At 52.5% G+C, this 12,488-nt stretch overlaps 1 protein-coding gene across 3 annotated transcripts in view; it reads right to left on the bottom strand.

Moving 5' to 3' along the window:
* The window catches only part of LOC119951740 (RING finger protein 212B-like), a 108,782-nt gene extending 96,448 nt beyond the window's left edge, over nucleotides 1-12,334 (bottom strand). For all 3 annotated transcript variants that reach the window (XM_038775049.1, XM_038775051.1, XM_038775050.1), the window contains exon 1: nucleotides 12,266-12,334. In XM_038775049.1, coding sequence (XP_038630977.1) covers nucleotides 12,266-12,322 — 57 coding nt within the window. In that variant the 5' untranslated portion in view covers nucleotides 12,323-12,334. The remainder of the gene's footprint in view (nucleotides 1-12,265) is intronic.
* Between the last annotated feature and the right edge of the window lie 154 nt (nucleotides 12,335-12,488).

Raw genomic sequence — 12,488 nt, 5'->3', positions numbered from 1 at the left:
GACTATCTTGAACTGGATAACCCTTGCACACAAAGAGGATGCGTTCACTCCCCTCCAAGCCTCCCCCCGGAGCCCAGCCTCCAACTCCCTCCCCAGTTCTTCCTCCCACTTGCGCTTGATGTCTCCCTATCGGGGCGCCGTCCCAGTCCATTAGTTCTTTATAGATCTCCAACACTCTGCCCTCACCCCACCTGTTTTCGACACCACCTTGTCCTGCAACCCCTGGGCGGCACATCGAGAAAGGACGGCACCTGCTTCCTCATAGTCCCTCACCTGCAAATACCGGAACCCATTCCCACTGGGCAGCTCATTCTTCTACCAGCCCCATCTTGCTTGAAAAGCTTCCCCAACGAATAGGCCCCCAAACTGCTCAATCCCTGCCCACTGTCACCCACAGAACCTCACATCCAGCCCACCTGGAGGGAACTTATGATTCCCGCAGATCGATGCCCAAACCGAGGCCCCCCTCCAGCCTCAGGTACTGCCGCCACTGTCCCCTCACCCTCAGGCCTGCCACCACCACTGGACTTGTGGAGTACCTGGCCAGCGAGAATGGCAAAGTGCCCCTAAGCTAGTGCCCTTACACGAGGCTGCCTCCATCCGCTCCCACACCGACCCCCACCCCCCCGACCCCCCAACTACCCACTTCCTCACCATGGTCAGTAATAGTTCATCACATTTGGCAAGGCCAGGCACATCGTCCCCCCCGCCCCACCACCACCGCTCCCCAAGCAACATCCTTGCTCCAGCAGCACCTTCTTCACCTGCTTGGGTTTACTCGCCCACACAAACCCTGATATCAATGCATTTGGAATAAAAATCAGGAGATTCTGGAACACAAAAAACACGGGAGAGCCGTCATCTTTACAGGCTGCACCCGTCCCATCAACGACAGTGGGAGCACGTCCCACCTCTTAAAATCCCCCTTCATTTGCTCCACCAGTCGTGTCATATTCAATTTATGTAGCTACTCCCATCTCCGCGCCACCTGGTTGCCCAGATACCTGAAACTCACCCCCACTACCGTCAACAGCAGCTCACCCAACCTCCTCTCCTGCCCCCTCGTCTGGATCAGGAAGACCTCACTCTTCCCCATGTTTAACTTGTACCCAGAGAACCGGCCGAATTCCTCCAATATGCCAGTGGAACCCCCAATATCTTTCAGTGGGTTTGATAAATAAAGCAAGAACCTATGCTCCACCCCCCCCCTGCACTATCCCCTGCCAATCCCTTGACGCTCTAAGTGCCATTGCCAGTGGCTCTATTGCCAAGGCAAGAAGCAGCGGGGAGTGGGCACCCCTGCCTCGTCCCCCTATGTAGCCTAAAATACCCAGAACCCACCTGGTACGTCAGTACACTCGCTGCCGGTGCCCGGTACAACACCTGGACTCAATCCACAAACCCCTTCCCGAACCCAAACCCAGCGCCTCCCACAAATAGCCCCATTCTACCCTATCAAAGTCCTTCGTCCATAGCGACCGCTACCTCCACATTTCGCCCCTCCGAGGGCATCATTATAACGTTTAACAAATGCCTAATATTGGCCGACAGATGCCGCTCCTTAACAAATTCCGTCTGCTCCTCCCCTATTAATCCCTGGCACATAGTCCTCAGTCCGTGAGGCCAAAATCTAATTTTTTCTTGCTAAATTGTTTTTTCCAATTAAGGGGCAATTTAGCGAGGCCAAATTACCTACCCTGGACATCTTTGCGTTGTGGGGGGCGAAACCCACGCAAACACGGGGAGAATGTGCAAACTCCACACGGACAGTAACTCAGAGCCGGGATCGAACCTGGGACCTCGGTGCCATGAGGTTGCAGTGCTAACTACTGCACCACCCCGCTGCCCTAACCTTTTATAAAATTCCACCGGGAAGCCATCCGGGCCTGGGGCCTTTAACTACTGCATCGTCCCCATACCCTCCATCAATCCAATGGGCAGTCCCAACCCCTCTCCCAGGTCCTCCTCTACCTTGGGGAACTCATCTAAAAAACGTCTCATTCCCTCCACCCCAGCCGGGGGACCAAATCAAAAAGCCTCTTGTAAAAGTCCTCAAATACACCATTCACTCCCACCGGGTTTCCTTCACCTTCCCGATCTCCCTCGCCGCCTCCTGTTCCTCAGTTGGTGTGCCAGCATCCTACTCGCCTTTTCCCTATAATCATAGACTGTCCCCCTGGCGTTCCTCAGCTGCCCCACTCCCTTATCCGTAGACACCAGTCCAAACTCCATCTGGGGTTTCTGCCGCTCTTTCAATATCCCAGCCTTCGGGGCCTCCGAATACCTCCTATCAACCTGCAGGATCTTGTGCACCAGACTCACCATCCCGTACCAGCCTCCCCGAACAGGCGCCGGAATGTGGCGACTAGGGGCTTTTCACAGTAACTTCATTTGAAGCCTACTTGTGACAATAAGCGATTTTCATTTCATTTTTCACCTCAGCCCGCTCCATCTTGTCCCTATGCGCCGTATTGATATGAACTCCCCCCTGACCACTGCTTTTAGCGCCTCCCATAGTGTGGCGGCCAAGGCCTCACCCGTGTCATTCTGCTCCACATACCCCCGAATAGCAGCCCTCACCCGCTCACAAACCTCCTCATCTGCTAACAACCCCATATCTAACCTCCACTGCGGCACTGGCCACCCCACCGATCCACTTGCAAGTCCACCCAATGTGGCGCGTGGTTCGAGACCACAATCACCAAATACTCCCAGCCGACCATCCCCACCAGCAAAGTCTTGTCCATCACAAAGTAATCGATCCGGGATTACACCCATGTACTTGGGAGAAGAACGAAAATTCCTTCAGCCTCGACTTTCCAAACATCCACGGGTCCACTCCTCCCATACACTCCATAAACCCTTTCCCTCGCCACTGCCGATACCCTTCCCGTTCACGGACTCAACCGATCCAATTTCAGGTCAATAACCGTATCAAAATCTCCCCCATTATCAGCGGGTGCGAATCCAGGTCCGGGATCTATCCCAGCACCCGCCTCATAAATTCAACATCCTCCCAATTTGGGGTATAAACATTCACCAGGACCACCGGCATCCCCTTCAATTTCCCACTCACCATTACGAACCTTCCCCGAGTCTGCTACTATGTTCCCCAGCTCAAACGCTACGCGCTTATTTAAAACCGTGTCTTCATATCTAATCCCGAGTGGACGCCGTGACCTACCCACCCTTTCCTTAGCCTGTTCTGAACCCCGATCTTCAGGTGTGTTTCCTGCAAGAATGCCACATCCGCTTTAAGCTCCTTAAAAGCACGAACACGTGGGACCTCTTGACCGGCCCATTCTGTCTCCTCACATTCCATGTGACCAGCCTGGTAAGGGGATATCCCCCTGATCAACCATAGCCCCTCTTGGGCTAGCGCCACGCAACTCTGTAGGCCGCCCTCGGATGACCATCATCACCCCCCTCTTAACGTACTTCAACAGCCCCACCCCTGTCAGCAGTCCCCCAAAACAAAATAACAATCCCAACCACCCCCCAACACATTAACCATCTGCTCACCCGCCATCGCACCCCCTTGAACTAGCCCCCCCCCCAGCTAGCTTGGCAGCCCCCGCCCATCTGTGCTCACACTCTCCCATGGTGCAAACAACCATAACAATAAGAAAGAGAGGAAGGAGAATAACCCATAGAAAGAAAAGGTGCACTTACCCAGGGCAACCCTCCAGCAGCTCATCAGAGAGCCCTACACAGAAAAAAAAGGGAAAACCGACCCCCGAGTGAAAAAAGGTTCTCCTCCGATGCCCCCCCCCCCCCCCCCCCCCCCCCCCGAGAGACAGGAAAAATAACAATAACAGTTGAAAAAAAAACAACTGCCCAGCAAGGGCCAGAGAGAGCCGACCTCCCCAAACCCCTCCTCCACAGTTCAATGTCCTCTTTCTCCTGCCAGTCCATTGTCTCTCACAAACTCCATCGCCTCCTCTAGTGATCCAAATTAATACCCGCGACCATTGTGGGTAACCCAGAGGCAGGCCGGGTACAACATCTCAAACATCATCCCCCTTCTTATAGAGGGCAGACTTAACTCGGTTAAACCCGCTCTCCTCTTGGCCAGTTCCGCACCCAGGTCTTGGTGTACCCGGAGCTCGTTACCCTCCCAGGTACATCTCCTCATCTGCCTGGCCCACCTCAAGATTCTTTCCTTATCCAGGAATCGGTATAACCTCACCACCATCGCCCTCGGCGACTCATTCGGTTGCGGCTTCCTCATCAGCGCCCGATCCATCTCCAGGGGCTGATCGAAGACCCCCTCCATCATCAGCTTCTCCAGAATTTTGGCTCCATAAGAGCCACCGCCTGCTCCCTTGGTGCCCTCTGGCAACCCCACTTTGCTCAAATTCAGTCTCCGGGAGCTGTTCTCCAGATCCTCCACTTTATCCTTGTGCCACTTTGGGTATCCCGCAACATCCCAATTTCGGCCGCTAACGAAGTACGCTGCTCCTCATGTTCCTCCACCATCTCCTCCATCTTCTGGATCGCCCAACATTGGGTCTCCATTCTCCATCTACCCGGTCAATCCCCGCTTCCAGTGGGTCTGCCGTCTTCGCCAGGTCCTCCAAGCTTCCGTTCTCTGCTGGCTGAACTTTTCATTCCAAAAGTCCATCAGCTGTTCCATCGACCATTGAGATGACAGGGCCAGCCCCTTGCTCCCGCCATCTTTCCCTGTGTCGCAGGAAACGTTTCTTGCTCTAGCAGCTCCTTTCTTCTGAAACAACTTCTGGTCCACAAATTCATTCGTCGGTGGAGTATAGTCTTCCTCCACCACTCCTGCACCTTTTTCCTTTCAAACATCTGCCCGTTAATCGGGGAAAAGGACCTACAAAACCGCCTCGAGCGGGAGCTGCCAAATGTGCGGCCACTCACTCGATGGCCGCCACAGCAAGTCCCAGAGCCTTCATGAATTTCCTCAGCCAGTATGGAACCCGCGCTATGGGCCTCGCTCTGCATCACAACCAGCTGTCAATCCCACTACGTTAAATCAGATCTCCATCCTCACTAATCTGCCTGCCGCAGATGCATCTGTCCTTAACAGTATCGATAAGAGTGACCACCATGCAGTCCTTGTGAAGATGAAGACCCTCAATTGTGTTATGCAGCACTGCCACTGTGCTAAGTAGGATGCACTTCGAATAGATCTAGCAGCTCAATCCATGAGATGCTTTGGGCCATCACAGCAGCACAACTGTGCTCAACCACAATCTGTAACTTCATGGCCCGGCATATCCTCCACTGTATCATTGGGTAGCACAGTAGCACAGTGGTTAGCACTGTTGTTTCACAGCTCCAGGGCCCCAGGTTCGATTCCCGGCTTGGGTCACTGTCTCTGTAGAGTCTGCACGTTATCCCCGTGTCTGCGTGGATTTCCTCTGGGTGCTCCGGTTTCCTCCCACAACTCCCAAAAGACGTGCTGTTAGGTGAATTGGACATTCTGAATTCTCCCTCTGTGACCCGAACAGGTGCCGGAGTGTGGCGAGTAGGGGATTTTCACAGTAACCTCATTGCAGTGTTAATGTAAGCCTACTTGTGACAATAAAGATTATTATTGTCATAGCCCCAACGAGGATCAAACCACTGTTGATCTCCCCATGGGACTCGTGAAGTACGAGCTTCCGAGATAGGGGGCTGAGAACACCCAGTTGGAGCTTATTAGTACTACACATAAAGTCGGCCCAAGCAGGGCCCTGACCTATTGATTATCCCAACAAGAACTGGATTGGGCAGTGTTCGATATGTCCTTGTTCTACCACCGCCCGCTTCCTCAGTTACTAAACTGGCGACAAGAATAAATGAGACTCGCTTGTGGAACCGCCTAACCACCCCAGGTGATTACTATCCCGGAATGTGTTGACATAAAAGTTCACAATGTCACTATTCAGTAAACTAGAAGCCTTCAATGCAGGCATGGAAGGCTGGAGCCTGTATGTTGAAAGCATGAAGTACTTCTTCCAGGCTAACAGTATTTTGGGAGAAGACCATCAGAAAGTCATCCTCCTGACCGCCTGTTGGGCCCGACTGTTGGAATTATAAAGAGTCTTACTCGGCTGCACCAGACCCCAAATCGTTTGATGAGCTGGTAGATGAACATTTTGACCCTGGATCTTCCATTATCATCCAGCAGTATAGGTTTAACATGGCAACAAGGTCTCCAGGTGAATCAGTCACTGACTTATTGACCTACCTTAGGCAGAGCATTGTGATTTCAGACTGTCTCTCTCTGAGGGCTAGGCTGATTTGTGGGATAAATAACACGGTCACTCAGAGGAAGCTGCTGGTGGAACCCACCTCAGATTTAAAACAGGCCATCGAGCTGTCACTGTCCAGTGGGCACACAGAGAAAGAGGTGCAAGAGCTGCAGGGGTCCATGGGCTATAGCGTCTGTAGTTTGGCCCACCCTCAGTTTCGAACTCCTGCTGCATAACGGGATAATACCAGTCATGTCAGATCATCTCCCAAAGGACAACCCCAGAGGCAATTCCGCAGCCGGGCCTCACACTCAGGAACCACCGCTGACCTGAGGGATACCCTGAGACGAAGGGGAGAGCCAGCCACATTGCCAAGTGTGTGGTGGTGGACACCTCTGATGATCCAGCTTCGTTAATCCTAACATCCAATGTCTTCCTCTACGGCATTGGGGCGGTGCTGGCCCACAGATGGGTTGACGGCATGGAACGCCCTATTGATTTCATCTTGAGGACCGTGGCGGAACCTGAACCATGATATGCTCGAATCGAGGAGGGCTTGGCGCTAATATTTGGAGTCCGAAAGTCCACCAATACGTTCAAGGAAGGCATTTCTCTTTTGTGAATGAGTACAAGCCCCTGCTCAGCCTTTTGGATTGGATTTGTTTATTGTCATGTGTACCAAGGTACAGTGAAAAGTATTTTTCTGTGAGCTGTTCAAACAGGTCATTCCGTACATTTAATTTAAATCGCTTATTGTCACGAGTAGGCTTCAATGAAGTTACTGTGAAAAGCCCCTAGTTGCCACATTCCGGCACCTGTCCGGGGAGGCTGGTACGGGAATCGAACCGTGCTGCTGGCCTGCTTTAAAAACCAGCGATTTAGCCCAGTGAGCTAAATCAGCGAATAAAATAAAAAGATAATATGGGCAGCATGGTGGCGCAGTGGTTAGTGCTGTTGCCTCACAGCGCCGAGGTCCCAAGTTCGATCCCAGCTCTGGGTCACTGTCCGTGTGGAGTTTCAACATTCTCCCCGTGTTTGCGTGGGTTTCGCCCCCACAGCCCAAAAATGTGCAGGGCAGGTGGACTGGCCACGCTAAATTGCCCCTTAATTGGAAAAACTGAATTGGGTACTCTAAATTTATATTAAAAATAAATAAATAAATAAATAAAAAGAAAATACATAATTGGGCAACACAAGGCCCACAATGTAAATACATACATAATATTAATCAGGTCAGTCCATATGAGGGTCGTTTAAGAATCTGGTAACAGAGGGGAAGAAGCTGTTTTTGAGCCTGTTCGTGCGTGTTCTCGGACTTCTGTATCTCCTGCCCGATGGAAGAAGTTGGAAGAGTGAGTAAGCCGGTTGGGAGGGGTCTTTGATTATGCTGCCCGCTTTCTCCAGGCAGCGGGAGGTGTAGAAAAAGTAAATCTATGGGAGGCAGGTTCGTGTGATGGACAGGGCGGTGTTCACAACTCTCTGAGGTTTCTTGTGGTCTTGGGCCGAGCAGTTGCCATACCAGGCTGTGATGTAGCCAGATAGGATGCTTTCTATGGTGCACCTGTAAAAGTTGGTAAGTATCAGTGTGGACATGCCGAATTTCCTTAGTTTCTTGAGGATGTATAGGCACTTGTCATGCTTTCTTGGTGGTAGTCTGAACATGGTGGACCAGGACAGATTGTTGGTATTGTGCACCCTAGGAATTTGAAGCTGTTAACCATCTCCACCTTGGCCCCATTGATGCTGACAAGGATGTGTACGATACTTTGCACAATAGCCCAGTGAACACAGCCCAGTCCATCACGCGAACCCGTCTCCCATCATTGGGAAAGCGGGCAGCATAATCAAAGACCCCTCCCACCCAGCTTATTCACTCTTCCAACTTCTTCCATCGGGCAGGAGATACAAACGTCTGAGAACACGCACTAACAAATTCTTCCCCGCTGTTACCAGACTCCAAAATGACCCTCTTATAGACTGATCTGATCTCTTCACACATCTTCGCGACTGAGTAGTACTGCACTACTGTATGCTTCAACCAATGCCTGTGTCTATGTCTTTACATTGGGTATTTATGTATGCCCTGTTTGTTTTTCATGGGCGGCACGGTGGCGCAATGGTTAGCAGTGCTGCCTCACCCCACCGAGGACCCGGGTTCGATCCCAGCCACGGGTCACTGTCCCTATGGAGCTTGCACATTCTCCCCGTCTGCGTGGGCCTCACCCCCACAACCATAAAGATGTGGATTGGACATGTTAAGTTGCTCCTTAATTGCAAAGAAATAATTGGGTACTCTAAACTTTTTAAAAATGGTTTTCATGTATGGAATGATCTGTCTGGACTGTACGGAGAACAATACTTTTTATTGTACCTCGGTACACGTGACAATAAACAAATCCAATCATCTCAGCTCCAGGACGTCACTGCAGGAGTTCCTCAAAGTATCACAGAATCCCCACAGTTCAGAAGGAGGCTACTTAGCCCATCGAGTCTGCAGTGACCCATCGAAAGACCACTCTACCAAGGCCCAACCTCACTGGCATCTACTCGGCAATGTGGAATATGTCCAAGGTATTTCCTGTCCTCGAAAAGCAGGGCAAATCCAATCCAGCCAATTGCAGCCCCATCACTCTATTCTCGGTCATTAGCAAAGTGATGGAAAGTGTCATCAACAGTGCTATCAAACAGCACTTACTCAGCAATAACCTGCTCGCTGACGCTCAGTTTGGGTTCCATCAGAGTCACTCAGCTCCTGACCTCATCACAGCTTTGGTTCAAACAGAGACAGAAGAGCTGAACTCCAGAGGGGAGGTGAGCAGCCTTGATATCAAGACAGCATTTGACCGAGTATGGCATCAAGGGCCCTCGCAAAACTGGAGCCAATGGAAATCGGGGGAAAGCCCTCCTCTGGTTGGGAGTCATACCTGGCATAAAGGAAGAGGGTTGCGGTGGTTGGAGGTCAGTCATCTCAGTCCCTAGACACCACTGCAGGAGTTCAGGAGTTCCTCAGGGTAGTGTCCTAGGCCTAACCATCTTCAGCTGCTTCATCGTCCTGCGAACATAAGGTCAGAAGTGAGGATGTTCGCTGATGATTGCACCATTTGCAACTCCTCAGTTAATGAAGCAGTTCATGTCCAAATGCAGAAAGAGCTGGACAATATCCAGGCTTGGGGCTGACAAGTGACAAGTAACATTCATGCCATACAAGTATCAAGCAATGCCCATCTTCTACAACATAAAATCTAACAATTGCCCCATGACATTCAATGGCATTACCATCGCTGAATCTCCCATTATCAACATCCTGGAGGTTACCATTGACCAGAAACTGAACGGGGCCAGCCATATAAATACTGTGGTTACCAGAGCAGTTCAAAGGCTGGGAATCGTGTGAGGTGTAACTCACTTCATGACTCCCTGTCAAGCCTGTCCACCATCTACAAGGCACAAGTCAGGAGTGTGATGGGATTCTCTCCACTTGCCTGGATGAGTGCGGCTCCAACAACACTCGATAAGCTCGACACCATCCAGGACAAAGCAGCCCCGCTTTGATCGGCACCCCATCCACAAACATTCACTCCCTCCACCACCGACGCACAGCGGCAGCAGTGTGTGTACCATCTACAAGATGCACCGCAGCGACTCACCAAGGCTCCTTCGACAGCACCTTCCAAACCCACCACCTCTACCATCTAGAAGGACAAGGGGGCAGCAGACACATGGGGAACTCCACCACCTGCAAGTTCCCCCCCTCCGAGCCCCACACTCACCATCCTGACTGGGAAATATATCGGCCGTTCCTTCACTGTCGCTGGGTCACAATCCTGGCCCTCCCTCCCTGACAGCACTGTGGGTGTTACCCACACCACACGGACTGCAGCCGGTTCAAGAAGCCTTCTTGATGGGCAATTAGAGATGGGCAATACATACTGGGCCTGGCCAGCAACATCCATATCCTGGTGAACATAAGAACACGGGGTGACACGGGGCAGCAAGGTGGCACAGTGGGTAGCACTGCTGCTTCACAGCACCAGGGACCCAGGTTCGATTCCGACCTCAGGTGACTGTCTGTGTGGAGTCTGCACGTTCTCCCGTGTCTGCGTGGGTTTCTTCCGGGTACTCCGGTTTCCTCCCACAGTCCAAAGCAGGTTAGGTGGATTGGCCATGCTAAATTACCCTTAGTGTCCAAAGGTTGGTTGGGATACACGGCTAGAGCAGGGATTGGGCCTAGGTAGGGTGCTCTTTTGAAGGGTCGGTGCAGACTCAATAGGCTGAATGGCCTCCTTCTGCCCTGTAGGGATTCCATGAAGGAGCAAGAGTTTGCCATTCAGATCCTCGAGCCTGCTTCGCCATTCAATACGATCACGCCTGATCTCCTCTCAGCCTCCACTCCACTTTCCTGTCTGTTCTCCATAATCCTTCAACCCGTTACTAATTAAAAATTTGTCTATCACCTCCTTAAATTCATTCAATGTCCCGGCATCCACCACACTCTGGAGTGAATTCCACAGATTCATAACCCTTTGAGAGAGGTGACTGCTCCTCATCTCTGTTTTAAATCTACTGCCCCTTATCCTAAAACTATGGCCTCTCGTCCTAGATTGCCCGACAAGAGGAAGCATCCGCTCCAAGTGTACTCTGTCAATTCCCTTTTATAATTTTATGTACCTCAATTAGATTTACTCTCATTCTTCTAAACTCAAGAGAGTATAGGCCTAAACTGCACAATCTCCCTTCATGGGCAGGATTCTTCCCTACCCCGGCGTGACGTGGGGTCCCGGCGTAGGGGAGTGGCACCAACCACTCCGGGGTCGGGCCTCCACAAAGGTGGGGAATTCTCCCCACCTTTGGGGGCTAGCCCCGCGCCGGAGCGGTTGGCACCAGTAGACTGGCGCAAAAAACCGGCGCCCCCGGCAGCGGGGCTGGCCGAAAGGCTTTCGCCGGTCGGCGCATGCGCAATGTGGGTTTCTCTTCCGCCATGGCGGAGGCCGTGGTGGCCGCGGAAGAGAAAGAGTGCAACCAGTGCACTTGCCCGGAGTCTGAGCGGGGGGCCCCGATCACGGGCCCGGCCACCGTGGCCCCCCCCCCCCCCCCCCCCCCCAGGGGCCCGCTCGCGCCGCCGATCCCGCCGCCACCAGAGGTGGTTCAAACCTCGGCGGCGGGAGAGGCCTCCTAGCGGCGGGACTTCGGCCCATCGCGGGCCGGAGAATCGCCGCAGGGGCCTTGCCGATCGGAGTGGCATGATTCCCACCACAACCACTTCCCGGGTGGCGGAGAATCTCTGCCACAGCGGGGGCCGGATTTTCGGCGGCCCCAGGCGATTCTCCGACCCTGCTGGGGGGGGTCGGAGAATTTCACCCCATATCAGGAATGAATCTCGTGAACCTCCTCTGAACTGCCTCTGACACAACTATATCCCTCCTCAAATAAGCAGACCAAAACTTGCCAGTTGGGCGCTTTGCTACCTTCGCAACCCAACACCAAGTTCAAAGGTTTCACAGGAAACACGGTGGTGCAGCGGGTTAGCCACGGTGCCGAGGTCCCAGGTTCGATCCCGGCTCTGGGTCACTGGCCGTGTGCAGTTTGCACATTCTCCCCGTGTTTGCGTGGGTTTCGCCCCCACAACCCAAAGATGTGCAGGGTAGGTGGATTGGCCACGCTAAATTGCCCCTTAATTGGAAAAAATGAATTGGGTATTCTAAATTTTAAAAGTTGAAAGATTTCAGACAAACACCAGTGCTCTCATTTTCTTGGACAGAGGTGCTCTGTAATGGCTTGCCTCTTGCCTTTTACAGATCATCTAGGCCCACCTTTTTTGCGCCGTCATTCCCTCCATCATTTACTTACTTCTGCTTTAGGTCCTATCACTAACTTCGTGCTTTGTTCTTTCTCCTCTCCCAACTTTCCCCGCCCCTGTCACCGTGCAAAAATTAATAACTCCTCCAGCTTCAGCAACAATAACTCTTTCTCTCTTCACGGGCTCCGCCTCGACCTGCTGAGCATTTCTAGTGAGTGTGTGTGTGATGCTGTGCGGGTATTAACTCCTGATGTGTGACACCGACCTGTGCAACATGCTCCAGGTACCTCCTGCAGATATCCAATGGCTTTTTGAAGTACATCTTTTCGTAGTTTGCCATCTAGAAAAGAGTAGAAAGGTTCATCTCTGCATCTGCAGGTTTTGACCATATTATGCAAGCCTGTGTACTAGACATGCGGACGGGGCCCCGGGGGGGGGGGGGGGGGGGGGGGGGGGGGGGGGGGGGGGGGGGGGGGGGGGGGGGGGGG

The sequence above is a fragment of the Scyliorhinus canicula genome, chromosome 17, assembly GCF_902713615.1.
Source record: "Scyliorhinus canicula chromosome 17, sScyCan1.1, whole genome shotgun sequence".
NCBI lineage: Eukaryota > Metazoa > Chordata > Chondrichthyes > Carcharhiniformes > Scyliorhinidae > Scyliorhinus > Scyliorhinus canicula.
The sequence above is the reverse complement of the archived record's forward strand: the minus strand, read 5'-3'. Positions and strand labels throughout refer to the sequence as shown.